Consider the following 14,278-nt stretch of genomic DNA (forward strand, 5'->3'; position numbering starts at 1 on the left):
CACAATTCGCACCTTCCTAAAAAGCCAATGACTTTTTTGTGTTTATTGCACCTGAAACCCCTCTTAAAAATGCCATTAGCATTTAATGTCGATAGAATTTGTCAGCTTGGCGTGCATTCGAATTGAGGAGATAGTTCAGTGATTGACAACCTGTGTGCCGCGACACTCTAGTCTTCATATGTACATATGCCGTGTGTGGTTTCAATCGACGCTTACCACCAATTTATGCCGCAGCACACAGGTTGCCAACCACTGGAGTAGATAGTTTGACTAACAAATCCACTTGTCATTTCCATAAATATCCTTTAAAGCACTTCTTAATCCTTCTCATTTTCAAAATGCATTATTCCAAAACTTTTTTCATTTTTCCACTCAATTTCACTATCTCCCCTTCCTTAAAGTTTCTCAAAAAAGAAGAGAAATAACGTTTATGGCTTTTAAAAATTCATAAACACTAATACAGAATGTTTGCAATGACACTTTGGTTCCTTTGTCTCCCTTCAAATTGTTGTCATTAAAACACCATTAAATATAAGAAAATGGAAATAAGAAGAAAATAAAATGAGCAGCAGCAGTAGCATCAGAATAAGAAATGAAGAAAAAAACTGTGAAAATGATGTTGATGAAAGTCTGGCATATAATGTCATGTTGCTATATCTTCTTATTTTCAATTTTTTTTCTGTGTTCATTTTTATTCATTAATCTCATGGGAGAATTGACATGAAAATTTTCCCCCCATCTTCTTCTTGCTCATTTTCTAGCTTCAATTGTGTGCTTCATGGATGTTGATTTTTTTTTGCTTGTTTTGATGGAAGTAAAATTTTGTTTGAAATGGGTAGAGAAATTGCTCTTCTATTTCCATTTCATTTTGTCAGACGGGAAAAAGAAGCTACAAACTTTTTATATATATTTATGCTTATGAGCTTTAGAAACTAGGCTTATTTAAGCATGTTGACAGATTGTGCTGAACAATCATGTGAGAAACTTTTTGTGAATGTGTTTTCATTTTAATGTGCTGTGGCTTGATTTCTATTGACTTTCTATTGATTTCCATTCGAAATGTCTTGATGCAATCTTTAGTTAGAATTGCTATGAACATATTTGTACAAAGGCTTATGTTTCCAACCAAAAATTTCATATTCTCAATTGTATTCAAAAGACATAAAAATCAATATGCCAAATAAGTTTCTAGCTAGAAAATTCCGTGAATTCTACGCGATGTCAATGTCAAAGGGGAAAAAAGTATGAATATCAAAATTGTTTAAAGTCACGTAACAGCAAATATCCGAAGTTAGAATGTTAAGCATGCTACATGTTTTCAGGTAAATGTACTAATATGCTGACAGAGGCATAATAAGGCAGTGAGGTACTCCTTTAAAGGTTTAGCATGAAAAATTCATTGATTTTCTAAATTTTTAGCATGCTGCAGTATTTGAACTCAGCTTTACAGCACAAGAAAGGATGTTCTAATGTGAGGGAACGGGCTTGACCCTTTTGGACTCGAGTCGACTTTCTCTATGAACTCAATCTTCCTGGAATTCATATAAAATTCGTGTCGACTCCGAGCTCTGACTCTGAGTGACACAATTCAGAATGCTGTGCCATGGAGCTTTAAAGGCTCCGTTAAACCTTTTTTATTAACAAATGTCAGCATAATAGAGGCGGCGCCATGGCCGATCGCTTGGGAACCCTAACTACATTCCTGTTTCATATGCTGACAACAAGCAAGTGTAAAAAAAGTTTTCACAACATTGGAACTAATTAGATACAAAAGAACATCAAAATTTAATTTTTCAATTGAAATGACAGCTTTAATAATCCCATCAAAATGACGACATCATTTTCAAATTATCATAATTTTTATGATTAGTATTTTTTTATATTTCAAGCTCAAATCTAATGTGTACCAGCAGCCATAATTACAGTCATTTCATGTATTACACAGAAAATTCTTTTTTTTTTCAGCATGTCAAGATGAAATTTCCCTTTCATTCAACATCCACATTACATTTAACATCATAATCATCGTTATCATTCACAATTTTTTTTTGTTTACTTGTCAGACGTAAAATGTCTTCGTTTTTCGTCTGTATGCTTCTCATTTTTCCTCTCTTGATACTTAGAGTTTAGGAAAAAGAATGAACATGTATGAAATATTTTTTTTTCATCACTCTTTATGCTTCTTGTTAGCAGTGACTTTCTCATGAAAGCATTTTGATAGAATCTTTATGGTGAATTTATAGGATTCAAGACCAATAAAATGCTTGGCTGATTGACTGTTCATAAATTTTTGCGACCAATTTTATCGGATGCATTTTTACATAATAAATTGCACATAAATTCTCTGACTAGATTTCTATTACTTCATTGGCATGCTAGGTGATGTCTTTAGCATGTCCGAGTCACTAACGTAAGTATCTGATCCTTAATTCTGACACAATGTCCACAAAATTACATTTTTGTAGAGTTTGCTCAAGATTTCCGGTTTGTAGCTATGGACGAACTATAACGTACAGTCCAAAACTGTAAGCCAGAGCTTCTAAAATGTAGGAAAGGCAGGTCCATTTTTGACATTTTCACATAAACTAATCAATATCGATTATTAACTTATTAAAGTCTTAATATGGATTGTACATTTGTGTTTATGACTGTATATGTATTGTGTACCATGTATGTATATGTAACTGTATAAAATCATCATTATCGCTTCCTTACCTAATTCATCAGGACTTTCGGGAAATTTCGCTGGATTATGAGTAGTTGTTGTCGGAATTGTCGTTGTAACTGGAGCTGCGGCAGTGGACTTTGGATTAGTTGGTCGTCCCGAATCTAATTTATGTCATCATCATTTTTTATGTCGTATATTGATCGAGTGGAGGAGGAGGAACCAGAAAAGTTTTTATCGTAGAAAGAAAATAGAAAAAGAAAAAGAAGAAAAAAAGAGAATATTTTTGATCGAAGATTGAATGATAAAAGAGACATGAAAGAAATAATCAATAAGAGAATGAAAAAGAAGATGGTTGTGGGAGATACACAAAATTAAGGGGGGCAAGAGTTAATTTGTCGTGGGTAAATGAAGCGCATTTCTGTAGGTTATGGAAATTTGCTGTGATTTTGCTTGATTGGTAATTGACTTTTTTGTATCCGGAAAGGATGGGGTTTGTGGATTAATATTTTTGGGTATAGAAGAAGGCGTGGATACAAGATTTCAGTATAGAAATTTAATATTAATCCTTGAAATTTGCAAAATATCATGGAAATTATCAAAACGAAGAAGCAAAATGTACTTGATGCCAGTTTTAGAGCCATCTAGAGAATCAGCTTCAAGCATCATCTAATGATAGCTATGGGTAATAATTTCCAAGATCTTGCTTCTATGCTGTCTTGAGCCGAATAGCACAAAATTATTAATTGATTAAAATTCAGCCTCAGGCCGACATAACTATGACTTAGTGCCTGACCCTATTTAATTCTGTCTCCAAATCAGAGTTATGCCGGCGTGGTACCGATTTTTCATAGACTTTTCGGGTGACTGTTAAAGCTTTAATTCGTACTTTAAGTTGCTAAGCAGCAAGGAGCAGTGATTCATTAAATTTTTCCAGATGCTTAAACAATTTATTGGAATCTGACATTAATTTACAATTAATTAATTCCAAATAACTTCAAGTCAAAGATACGTATGTATAACCATGTAAGTAAACAGGTAATTAGTCAATAAGACAAACTATTACAGCAAACATTCCATCATTCTCAAGGTGATGCGCATCAATAGACAACATTGATGGAAATACAGACGAGAAAAAAAAGGAATTTCTCAATACATGATTGAGGTTATTTTCTTCTCTTTTTCTTCACGTCTTCAACTGAGCGGAGGAGAATAACAACAGAAAAAAATATATAATAAGGAACGAATGGAAGAGGGAGAAAAAAATTGAAAAGCAAAACTTTTTCAATAAAATGTAATTTTCAACACAACACAAGGATAAGAGAGTTCAAATAATAAAATATGGAAGGTAAAAAAGGCGAACGAAGTATCTGCTATGAGCAGCACAAAGAATGATTTTAAATTGCTTACCTAGCGTTCGAATAGTCATGACTTTACTCATCATTCCTTCGCCAAGCTGATTGTTTCCTACAACCTGGAACTCATACGTGGTTCCCGGTGACAATCGATTAATCGACACTTGTGTGCTGCCTGACGGTGTGACCGGAATCTTTGACCATTCAGAGATGCCTGCTTCTCGATACCAAATGATATAGTCTTGCTTATAATCGGGACCGCCTGAATAGCCAGGCATCCAAGATAATGTTACAGAAAATTCTGTTGCTGTTGCTGTTAAATTGTATGGTGCATGTGGCTGTGTACCTTCAATAATAAGCTGTGTCGATGATATTATTGTTGCAACTTCATTTGATGCAACACATTCATAATAGCCAAAATCGGAACGTCTCAAATTTTCTATTGTTAAATTTCCATTTAACACTTTCACACGATTACGTTGGAATGGTTGGCCGTCACGTCTTTGCCATGTAATTGTTGGTTTTGACGTTCCTTCCGCTTCTAATGCATCACAATTCATCTCAACAGACTCGCCTACTTTACGTTGATAAAGTGGATCTGGCTCGATGATAAACGATGGTGGCTTACGTACTAACACTTCCATTTGACCTGATGAGCCTTGTGTGCCTTGAGCATTGTATGGCGTGCATGTATAACGACCCTAATTATAAAGAAAATATAAAGATTTTTGTTACTTCTTCAGAAATCATTACTGAATTTCCACATTTTGTGTCAACAATATCACTTTCTCAAATTGAGCTACTACGTTTCTAGGAATTAACTCTATGGAATGCCTTTACATGACTACAAAGTCAAGTCTTCATAAAAAGTTGTTGCTTTCAAAGAAAAATCTTTTTTTGAAGATCAAAATCAGTTTATTTATAGATGAATAAGCTCAATAAACAACTCGACATTCCGATGAAATTGACTTGACAAATTTTTCCATCAAAAATTACTACAGTAGGCTGTGCTGAGATCTAATCAAATTTTCATTAATTCATAATAATTATTTTTTATTGTAATTATAATAAGCTTCAATTCATTTGAGTACGGAACAGGCAACAGAAAATATTTGACAAGTCATTTAAAATAATCGATTTAACTCACCTGATGATTTTGATTAACACGTGTAAAGAGCAATGAACCATTGTTCATAATGACAATATCTTTAGTCTGATATGGTTCCAATAAGCGTTTATCTTTCGTCCACGTCACGTATTGAAGTGGTGGATTTGCTTTTATATAGCATTGTACGACACCAGCTAAACGGAATGGTAAATATTGTATTGTGGGTGTAAAGGTCACTTTGGCGGGATCTGAATTAATTGAGAATGTTATTGTCATTGCCATTGTCATTATTTCCATTAATTTCATGTTGATGTTGATGTTTGGGGGGCAAAAAAGACAGAAAAAGAATATGCGAATTAATCAAAGATGAATGCAAAAAAAATGTGATGAATTTTATAGCTAGACGCTTATTGTCCAATGAATGAAGGAGAAATAAGAGATGGACAGATAATATGATCATGGTGAAAGAAGATTAAATGATGAACAGAACATGTAAAGTGGCTTAAAAATTGGAAGGAAATTTATAGAGGTTTTCTTCATTCCCGGGTGACAGCTGCTGCAAAGTCAACTAGTAATTGATGACATGCCGCTGGCAGTTAAATGACTGCAGTGTTACATGCTTGCATGACATCATATCAACATAGTCGCTCAGAACTCTATGGTACTTAATATTCAGCAATAATTCTTGACCCAACCCGGCAAACAGAACCTCTAACAAAACCATCAAGCGAGAAAAAATATAAAAATTGTTGTAATTAAGTTGCCTCGTTAAAAGCTGTAATCTCCTTTCCTTCTCAATGTACCATTAGTATTTCTCTGTTCTGTATTAATCCCCTCATGATCCATTTAGTACTGCGGCATGGCTATAATTTTATTTCCATGCACATTCAGCTGTATCACCATTTTACACAAAAGCACATACCGAGTGAACAGAATAAAAAAAAATGTATAATAAAATGAAACAAGAAGTCGTAATAACTTACATTCTACATTCAAGAAGGCAGCAGCACTTTGTGCATCGCCAATTCCATTAGACACTTCGCATGTATACCAACCGCTATCATCTGCACTAACAGGATTAATAATGAGCGTACCATCTTTTCGTATCGTGACGCGTGTCTCGAGTGCGGCAACTTCACGTACTGGTGCACCCTCACGAAACCAGCGTACGGTAACATTGCCTGGCATCGCCTTTGCTTCACACGTAAATTGTACCTTTTCACCTTCCAATTTTGTTTGATTTATGGGCGGCACCTAAATTAATTAATTAATTGAAAAGGGAAGAAGAATGAACAGAAAAAGGTAAAATTAGTGAGTGATGGGAAAATATTGATTGTAAATTGGTAGGAATAACAGTAAATAATTAATATCCGCGATGAGATGACTAAAACGCATTATGGGATTTTAATTAATAGCAGATGCTGGATATTCCATTTGAAACTTTTTTGAACATTTAAATTGGATATTGGCATCAATATTTCATTCTTGATTACTCTACAGAATTCAGTATCAGCAATTTCCTCCAAACATTCATTTTGTCACTAGAAAATACGTTCGAGTAGCACAAGCAGCAACAAAAGATTAACAGTATCAAGTATTCGAAATAGGAAACTTTAATTGAGCCTTAATTGTTGATTGATGTTGTCGAAAGACAGATAAGGGAAAAATAAATTTTTTTCACCTTCTCAACGGAGTGAAGGAAGCGGATGAAAGGATGGAATATTGCTATCATTTCTTAATATAATGGAAAATAATTACCACTAATTGTGTTTGTGAAATGAAGAACTTGTTATCACAACTTTTTCTATGTCTCTGTTCCTTCCTTTCCTCATCCCGTATATATTATCAACAACATAATCGTAAGGATTGAAGTATATACTTTTCATTACTTTTGCTTTTGTTGCTTCGCTTTTCTATTGTTCTTGGAAATGTTTAGATTTTAAGCTTTTACTAATGCAACCTTTATAGCCAGAATCATCAGTCCAATGCTCGTTCGAAAGATATTAATGGTTTCTTCCGGCTGGCTCTGATTTTATGGCAAAGCTTATGGATTTTCTACTTCCGAGAATAGCAAAGTAGAATATTTTTACACCAGATCATATTGAAATTGGATAAATATGTTCTCAGAACAGGAATCAGAGTATTTCCTCTAATTCCATTCGGAGCATCAAAGAATCATCACACTTTAAATAACGAATGAAAGATTTTTGAATTCTTTTGTATTTTTTTGGCATTTTTTGTTTGACTTGTAGGTAACAAATTAGTTGGAATTGAATTTTGGTTCCTATGAAAGTGGCGTAGGCATATGAAATTGAAGCTAAATTGGTGCTGTAGTTCAATAGAACGATACGATTGGTGCTATGAACATTGGGTAGAGAAAGAAGGTTTAAGTGTGTTTTGTGCCACGATTCCTTACAACCCCTGATAGCTCAGTGATAGGAGCATGCGACCAAATGGGACTAGGTATTCTAGAATGTGGATTCGAGTGCTACTCAGCGGAGTATGTTGTAAATCAATCAATTCTATATTCAGAAGATAGGATTTAAATACGTAGCACCACCCCTTATTCTACTCTAAAATACACAACCCTTCTGTGCTATAAATAGAGCATAATCAAAGAACTCGTGTAAGAATTCTTTCATCCATAAAAAATTGATTGTCATTCTTAGAAACAAAAAACTTTTGATGCTTTTTTACGCTCACAAACTTTTCTCCAATTACTTCCTTTATTCGATGAGTAACTTCCTTCCCTTTCTGACTTTTTCTAAGAATTTTCATCGTGATTGAAAAATTTTCAAGTATTCTCTAATTGGAAAAATTGCGTGCTATCTTAATTATCTATCCTTTTTTGTCTTAAAGATTAATTTTCCTATAATTGGAAACCTATCTTAATTTATTTACTTCTAGAATCTTCATTGCCATGTGAAAGTTAATCCATTGGAAAATTACTTTCTAAATTCCAAAACCCCTTACTCTTTTTTATAGACTCAAATCATTAATTAGCTTAACTTCCATAAATATTTTTTAATTAAAATTTTGCTAATTGATGCTTGTGGCATTAATATTGACATTATTATGAGGTTGTAAGTTATCGACTTTTCGTATTAAATGCATGATATCGACTTTCTTTCTCGTATCGTCTAGAACAGCAAGAAGACACTCTCGTTCCATTTCCTCTGCCTTTTTTTCTCATGCCAAAAACAACAAAAAAAACTTGTCACTTTTTAAGAAGTTAAATGACTGAAATTTTTCTTTTCATCTTCTTCATTCACATCTTCATCTTTCATTCTCGGCAACAAGACTGTCTTTTATTTTGCTACAAAGTCAGCAAGGATAAGAAGAAGAAGTTAAAGCCTCGCGAATATGAAAGCGTTAAAAAAGGGATAATGGTTTGAAATTTTTTATTATTCTTCTTCTTATTGATGGTTGTTTTGTAGCTTATTCACCCCTATGTTCATAGCATGTGTATCGTATCCAGCACACACAACAAATCGTGGGGTTACTAATGCCTTTCACTTTTCACGACAGTCTATGTATACACATTGTGACGTTGATTAGGTTTTCTAATTAATACATCTTCTACGTCTTCTTTCGTCTTGTTCTTTGTATGGAATGCGTGTGGTACTAATGAAATGGAACGGGATGTGATGAAGAATTTTTCATAATATTTCAAAAGCTCATTTTTTGCCATCTTTACTTTCACTCTCTTAGAAAAATAAGGAGATGAGTTACTTAATGGATATTTTTTTGTTAAGGGTCGGAGGTTCTTGTTTCAACAGAGAGAGACTGACTGTGATGATAATCGAAGGTACCGTCATTTGTATAATTACTATATTTCATGAAGGTAGAGCCAAAAAAAAAAGTATCGTATAATAATTAATAAATGCAAATATCCTCATTCTATACCGCAGCCAGCAATATTGCTGTTTCTATTATTTAAAATATGGTGTTAAATTGAGGTAGAATTTCTGCTTTTGCCTTATTATTTAGATTTATTTAGGTACGCAATTTTCGGCTTAAACATTTTCTTTTTTATATATAAATTTCACAGAAAAAATTAGCCTCAAATTTATTCATAATTTCCATACTGTTTTTAATCATCTTACTTTACATCCCCAAACATAATAATGATAATAAAATTTTCAAAACTCACCATAATTACAGCACCACCGGCAATAATAACGCGTGCCGTATGCGACACTTGTCCCTCTCCATTACGCGCTATGCACGTATAATCGCCAATATCATCATGACGTATTGTTGAAATTCGTAATTCAGTGCCATCATTGAATATGCCGACAGTCGAAGATGGCTCAACAGGATTGGCATCTTTATACCACAATATTTCGGGCGTCGGTGTGCCATCCGCTTGGCAGTTTAATATAATTGAATCACCTGTTAATTAAAATTATCTCATTAGCGTTGGGAGGAACATAAAATTGTTATTGATTATATATTTCCGTTCGATATGCGCTATGTCGCTACTACTACTGTTATTGATGAAGATGCCTATATATTAAATAAATAAAAAAGGTTGATGAGGTCGGTTATGCCTAAGAGAAAATTATATAAGATGGGAATTTATATTTATAGATCCATAAGCGACTTCGACGTATTTTCATTTTAAAAAGCCGAGCTTTTGTGGATATAAATTTGTTGTTTTGCTCCGTTTTGTCGGTTATTGATTTTTTTTACACAAAGACTTTTGATGATTATGAAAAAAAATTGTATAGCGGTAATTCTCTTCAACAGAATTCCTTGCAGCAGTTTTGAAATGCGCATCTGTTCATTGCCTTTTATAAAGTATATCATCCTCGTTCATTTATATAAAAAAAAATGAGAATACCTTAATTACACAACAACAGCAGTAGTATCAACAGCAACATCATCATCAACTCGAGGCTAAAAGGATCATTGTAATTTACCTAAATTAACATAGATTATGTCCTCTGGTGTAACACTAAACCTAGGCGGCGCATGTACATCAAGATGAAACCATGTGCCATTTTTATGATGATTTGGTGAGCGATTGAGGAATACGACTTTACATTCATACCATCCCTGATCCGATTCCTTTATATTTGTTAAATTAAGCGATGCCGCTCCAAATGGTGAGTCAGCTGAGACACGCGATACACGTCCCTCATAGCCCTCGCCACTGTGCGTTGGATAACTTTCATACCAAATGTAGATTGGTGTCTCTTGTCCCTGGAGTCGTATCAATTATTATACACAGCCACATTTCATATAGTTCAGGGAATAATTTTTCATATCATAATGGTGTGATGATGATTGCCAAATTTTTCACCCACACAGCGAATGAAAAAGAGGGAAATTTTTTATTTCCATTGTTGTTGGCGATGTTGTAGGTGTTGAGGGAGATGAATAAATAAAATAATAATTAATAATTGCAATTTGAGTGAGAGAATACGAATGAAAGTTATATTCATTGTTATATATCATATATATATTGATAATAAAAAAAGCTCATATTTTTCTACCGGAACACACAACACAAATTTATGTAATAATTAGGGTGCTCAACTGATTTCATAGACTTATGAAGTAATTATCCAACATGTAACCATAATATGTACATTTGTTGATTAATTGAGTTCTAATCAGTTGGAATTTTTGATTATATTATCCCCTCTTTTCATCTAACTTAGCAGATATAATTGAATTATGAAAGAGGAAAGAAAAGTTTGATTGGGGAGAGTCCTCTGAGATTTTTGTTTTCTTTTCTTGACTTCAGGGATCTTCAGACTGGTAGTTAATTAATGTTGCAATCTTAATCCCGAGCGGGACAATTGAAGAAGGCACTGTTAAACCTCTTTTATTATCACGAGACGGACAGTTTACCCTAACAGGCAAAAAGAACGCTTTCATGGATGCATGCTCTTTGCTTGTTAGGGCTATTTTTGGCAGCCATATGGATGCCAAACGGAGGCATCTTGCATTTAGTGTTAACAAATGAGGCTAAAAGGAGACTTAAGGGCTCCGTAGGGAAGCTTTCTTGACTTGTCTTGCTCGGGTATATAAACTTGTTTACTTCATCGAGTTGCTCGTTGCTCAGTTGAGCACCCTAGTCAGATAAAGTTTTTTTGTATATTATATAATGCTATATACATAACTCATTGTACGTTTTCATATGTATAGAGTCATAATTATAGAGATAGATAATAAATATTTTATATATATGCACTGAGGTTTAATTTCGTTATTTTTTAATACACACAAAAAAGTACGCTATGGTAATATAATAAGTTTTAATTAAAACAAAAATTTTCTCGCTTGTTTTTCTATTTTGGCTTTCAGCAGATTTTCCAAAAAAAAAAAAAGTTATTTTCTGCATCATCTCATAAACAAACATAATGTAAGAAGATTTAATTCTGTTTGTAAAATGCAACAACAATTAAAATGTAAATCAGTGACTGATAAAAATTCCTGGTGCACTTTTGGCATCCATTTTTAAGGAACAAAAAAAAATATTTAATTCAAATTAAATGCACCAAAAATTTTTTCAGCCACAACTCAAAAACTGGAACAAACCAACAGAGATAAAATAAAAAAAATCATCATCATCATCAAGCACAACAATAAATAAATTTAATTTTGCTTAATAGAAAAAAAGCAGCATGAACAACATCAATTGCAACAAAAAAAGAAGAATAGTAGAATAAAAATGATTATATATGTTATTTACATCGTTGTGCTCAGTGTAGCAGACGAGCGAAGAACACAAAAAAATTATTAAAAATGAAATTTCAAATTTAATTTCGAGAGGAGGTGATTTTTGAGCATGTGGATGTGGGTATGTACTGTGAGTTGTTTGTACATATAATAGCATAAAAGCATGAGAGTTTTAAATTAAGCAGAATAAAGCGCTTTTTCAGATGAGATGATGTAGCTATGGCAATGAAATGATGTAGACTTGAATGATGCTAAAATGGAATTGGAAACTTCTTCCATCTATTCCAGTGCTGTTCAAATCTGTTTGTGCGATGGCACATAAAGTTTTCAAATTGTGAAGGTTTAGATCCCCTCCAAAGAATTAGAAATATATGGAAGCACCCCGGACACTTCCAAAATAGTCCCCCAATTTTCGAAAATTTAAAGCTACACCTCTGAATAAAAGTCTACGCTCAAAAAGTACAAAACAATTTTCCATTGAAAATTCGTTGAAAATAAAAAATTAAAATTTAATAATTTTTTATTCGGTTGCTGTTGACGATGAAACGGTGAAGAAAAGGTGGAGGGTAAAGAGAGAGCAATTGACGATGAATATTGAGATGAATGAAATTGTGATTAAAAATAAGGCTATAAATTTAATGAAAATATTAATTAATTTATATTTCTGTTGACTCGCAATTGCTTCTTAATTATTACAAATCATTCCTGTGACTATTATTTTCATGACTTGAAGTCATTCCAGACATTACCTAACCTAACATTTCATAATGAAGTGCTTCTTGAATGGATTTTTTTATGACTAATTGGCACGATTTATGAGGATTTTCGTGGATGATTTTCATTTTCATCTTGAGACAACGAGACTCCTTTTGGCTTATGCTCAATTTTATTCAAGAGTCAAGTATGAAACAGATACATACAGCATCATTATTGGAGAATATTTCCAAAATTAAATTCCTAAAATTGCTGCCCAGCAACAAAAATGTTAACCCGGTCGGCATGTGTTCGAATGTAACTACGGACTGCATATCCCAGTCGATCGCTGTTCAGCAAAATTGAACAGTAGCTGGCATTGGGTTTGAGTTGGTCAACAGCGCAGTGACTTCAAAAATTTGAATATGTGCCGATCGGGTAAGAATTTGTGGAAGGAATGATTTAATATTGAAGGATATGTAAGATGCCCTTATAGAGGCTGCACAAGCTAAAGCCCACACTCATATCTGATGAAAGATATGATAATAACTCAGCAAAATACTTTAAAATCCCTACCAGTGAACAGATCAAGCAAGAAATCTTTAAAACAACTTATGGAAGTGAAAAAAGAAATCAAGCAAGAAGGAATGACCAGATAATCTTATTAAAATTTCATTTCTCGATGAGAGTAACAGGAAAAATGAAGCAACACAAAACTTTTACAAGTTTCTCGATTTACAAGAGTGAGAAGAGGGTAAAAAGCTCCCTTGGTGTGTAATTTTCCATGCTAAAAAAACATTTTATCCTCGCTTATAAAATAGAATAAGAGTCGTTGACGGAAGAGGATTGAGGCATTGTAAAATCCATTCAGGATGAGCAAAAAAAAATTGAATTTTCAGTTAAAATCAATTTAACGATGACAAAATGATCGAGGAAAGAATACTCTTTATCCTTACTGGAATCACTTTAGTAAAACTTTTGCACAAGTTAATCTCGGAAGCTTTAAAATTGTATGAAATGGACATCCAGTGGACAGGTTTTTGTGCGAGAATGGAGGAAAAAAATCGATAAGTTCTCATTTTGTTCTCTCTCATAATTATTGCTGTGGATGTGAATATTCAAATCCTGCATGAAGAAAGTCATAACAAGGAGATTCTTTTAGTGCCCATCTTTAAATCCACCAAAATCCGTGGATGAGAAAAAATTTTCGTTTCGGAAACATGAAAAAAAAAAAGAATTTTCACCAGCATTGGAAGCAGCAGAGATAAAAATCAAATATTAATGAAAGTGAAGGCAGAAATTGTATGCTGAATATGTATCAGAAACTGTGTATAATAATATTGTAGGATATGCTGATAAAATTCATTTTTTGGTGGGAGGTAAGAAGGCATTGAGGCGAAAAAAAAAATGTGAACGGTTGGAGGAAGGAAAAAGGCAATATAATGCCATAGTGTAGATGAAAGATCCTATGAAAGTAGCATTAAGTAGTTTCAATTTCACTAGCTTTTTTAAGGGAACGGAAAAGTCGAAAATTTTCCGACATTACTGTTGTGTATCCCATGAGATGGGTTATCATGGATTATAGAGACAATTTTTCTTTTCTTATACAGCTACAGATATGGCTTTATCATCTTTATAGGTATAATTTTAATACAACAACAACAACTGCCTGTCATAGTAACAGTAAAAAGTATATAGCAATAAGAAGTATTCATGTGAAAAAGTATAATAATGTTTAAATAAACACACGACAACGACTTTTTC

General features: G+C 33.3%; 1 protein-coding gene across 5 annotated transcripts in view; it reads right to left on the reverse strand.

Annotated features, from left to right (window-relative positions):
- The window catches only part of LOC139087729 (protein turtle-like), a 102,433-nt gene that overhangs the window by 37,755 nt on the left and 50,400 nt on the right, over positions 1-14,278 (reverse strand). For 3 of the 5 annotated variants that reach the window (XM_070636627.1, XM_070636625.1, XM_070636626.1), the window contains 6 exons: positions 10,054-10,336; positions 9,282-9,523; positions 6,112-6,382; positions 5,168-5,376; positions 4,076-4,721; positions 2,716-2,829 (listed from right to left, as the gene is read on the reverse strand). In XM_070636627.1, the coding sequence (XP_070492728.1) occupies positions 2,716-2,829; positions 4,076-4,721; positions 5,168-5,376; positions 6,112-6,382; positions 9,282-9,523; positions 10,054-10,336 (1,765 nt within the window). The remainder of the gene's footprint in view (positions 1-2,715; positions 2,830-4,075; positions 4,722-5,167; positions 5,377-6,111; positions 6,383-9,281; positions 9,524-10,053; positions 10,337-14,278) is intronic. The other 2 variants (XM_070636629.1, XM_070636628.1) reach the window with 1 other exon arrangement.

This window comes from Chironomus tepperi, unplaced genomic scaffold, assembly GCF_022539635.2.
Source record: "Chironomus tepperi strain 1889 unplaced genomic scaffold, CSIRO-AGI_Ctep_v1 contig_137, whole genome shotgun sequence".
Classification (NCBI taxonomy): domain Eukaryota; kingdom Metazoa; phylum Arthropoda; class Insecta; order Diptera; family Chironomidae; genus Chironomus; species Chironomus tepperi.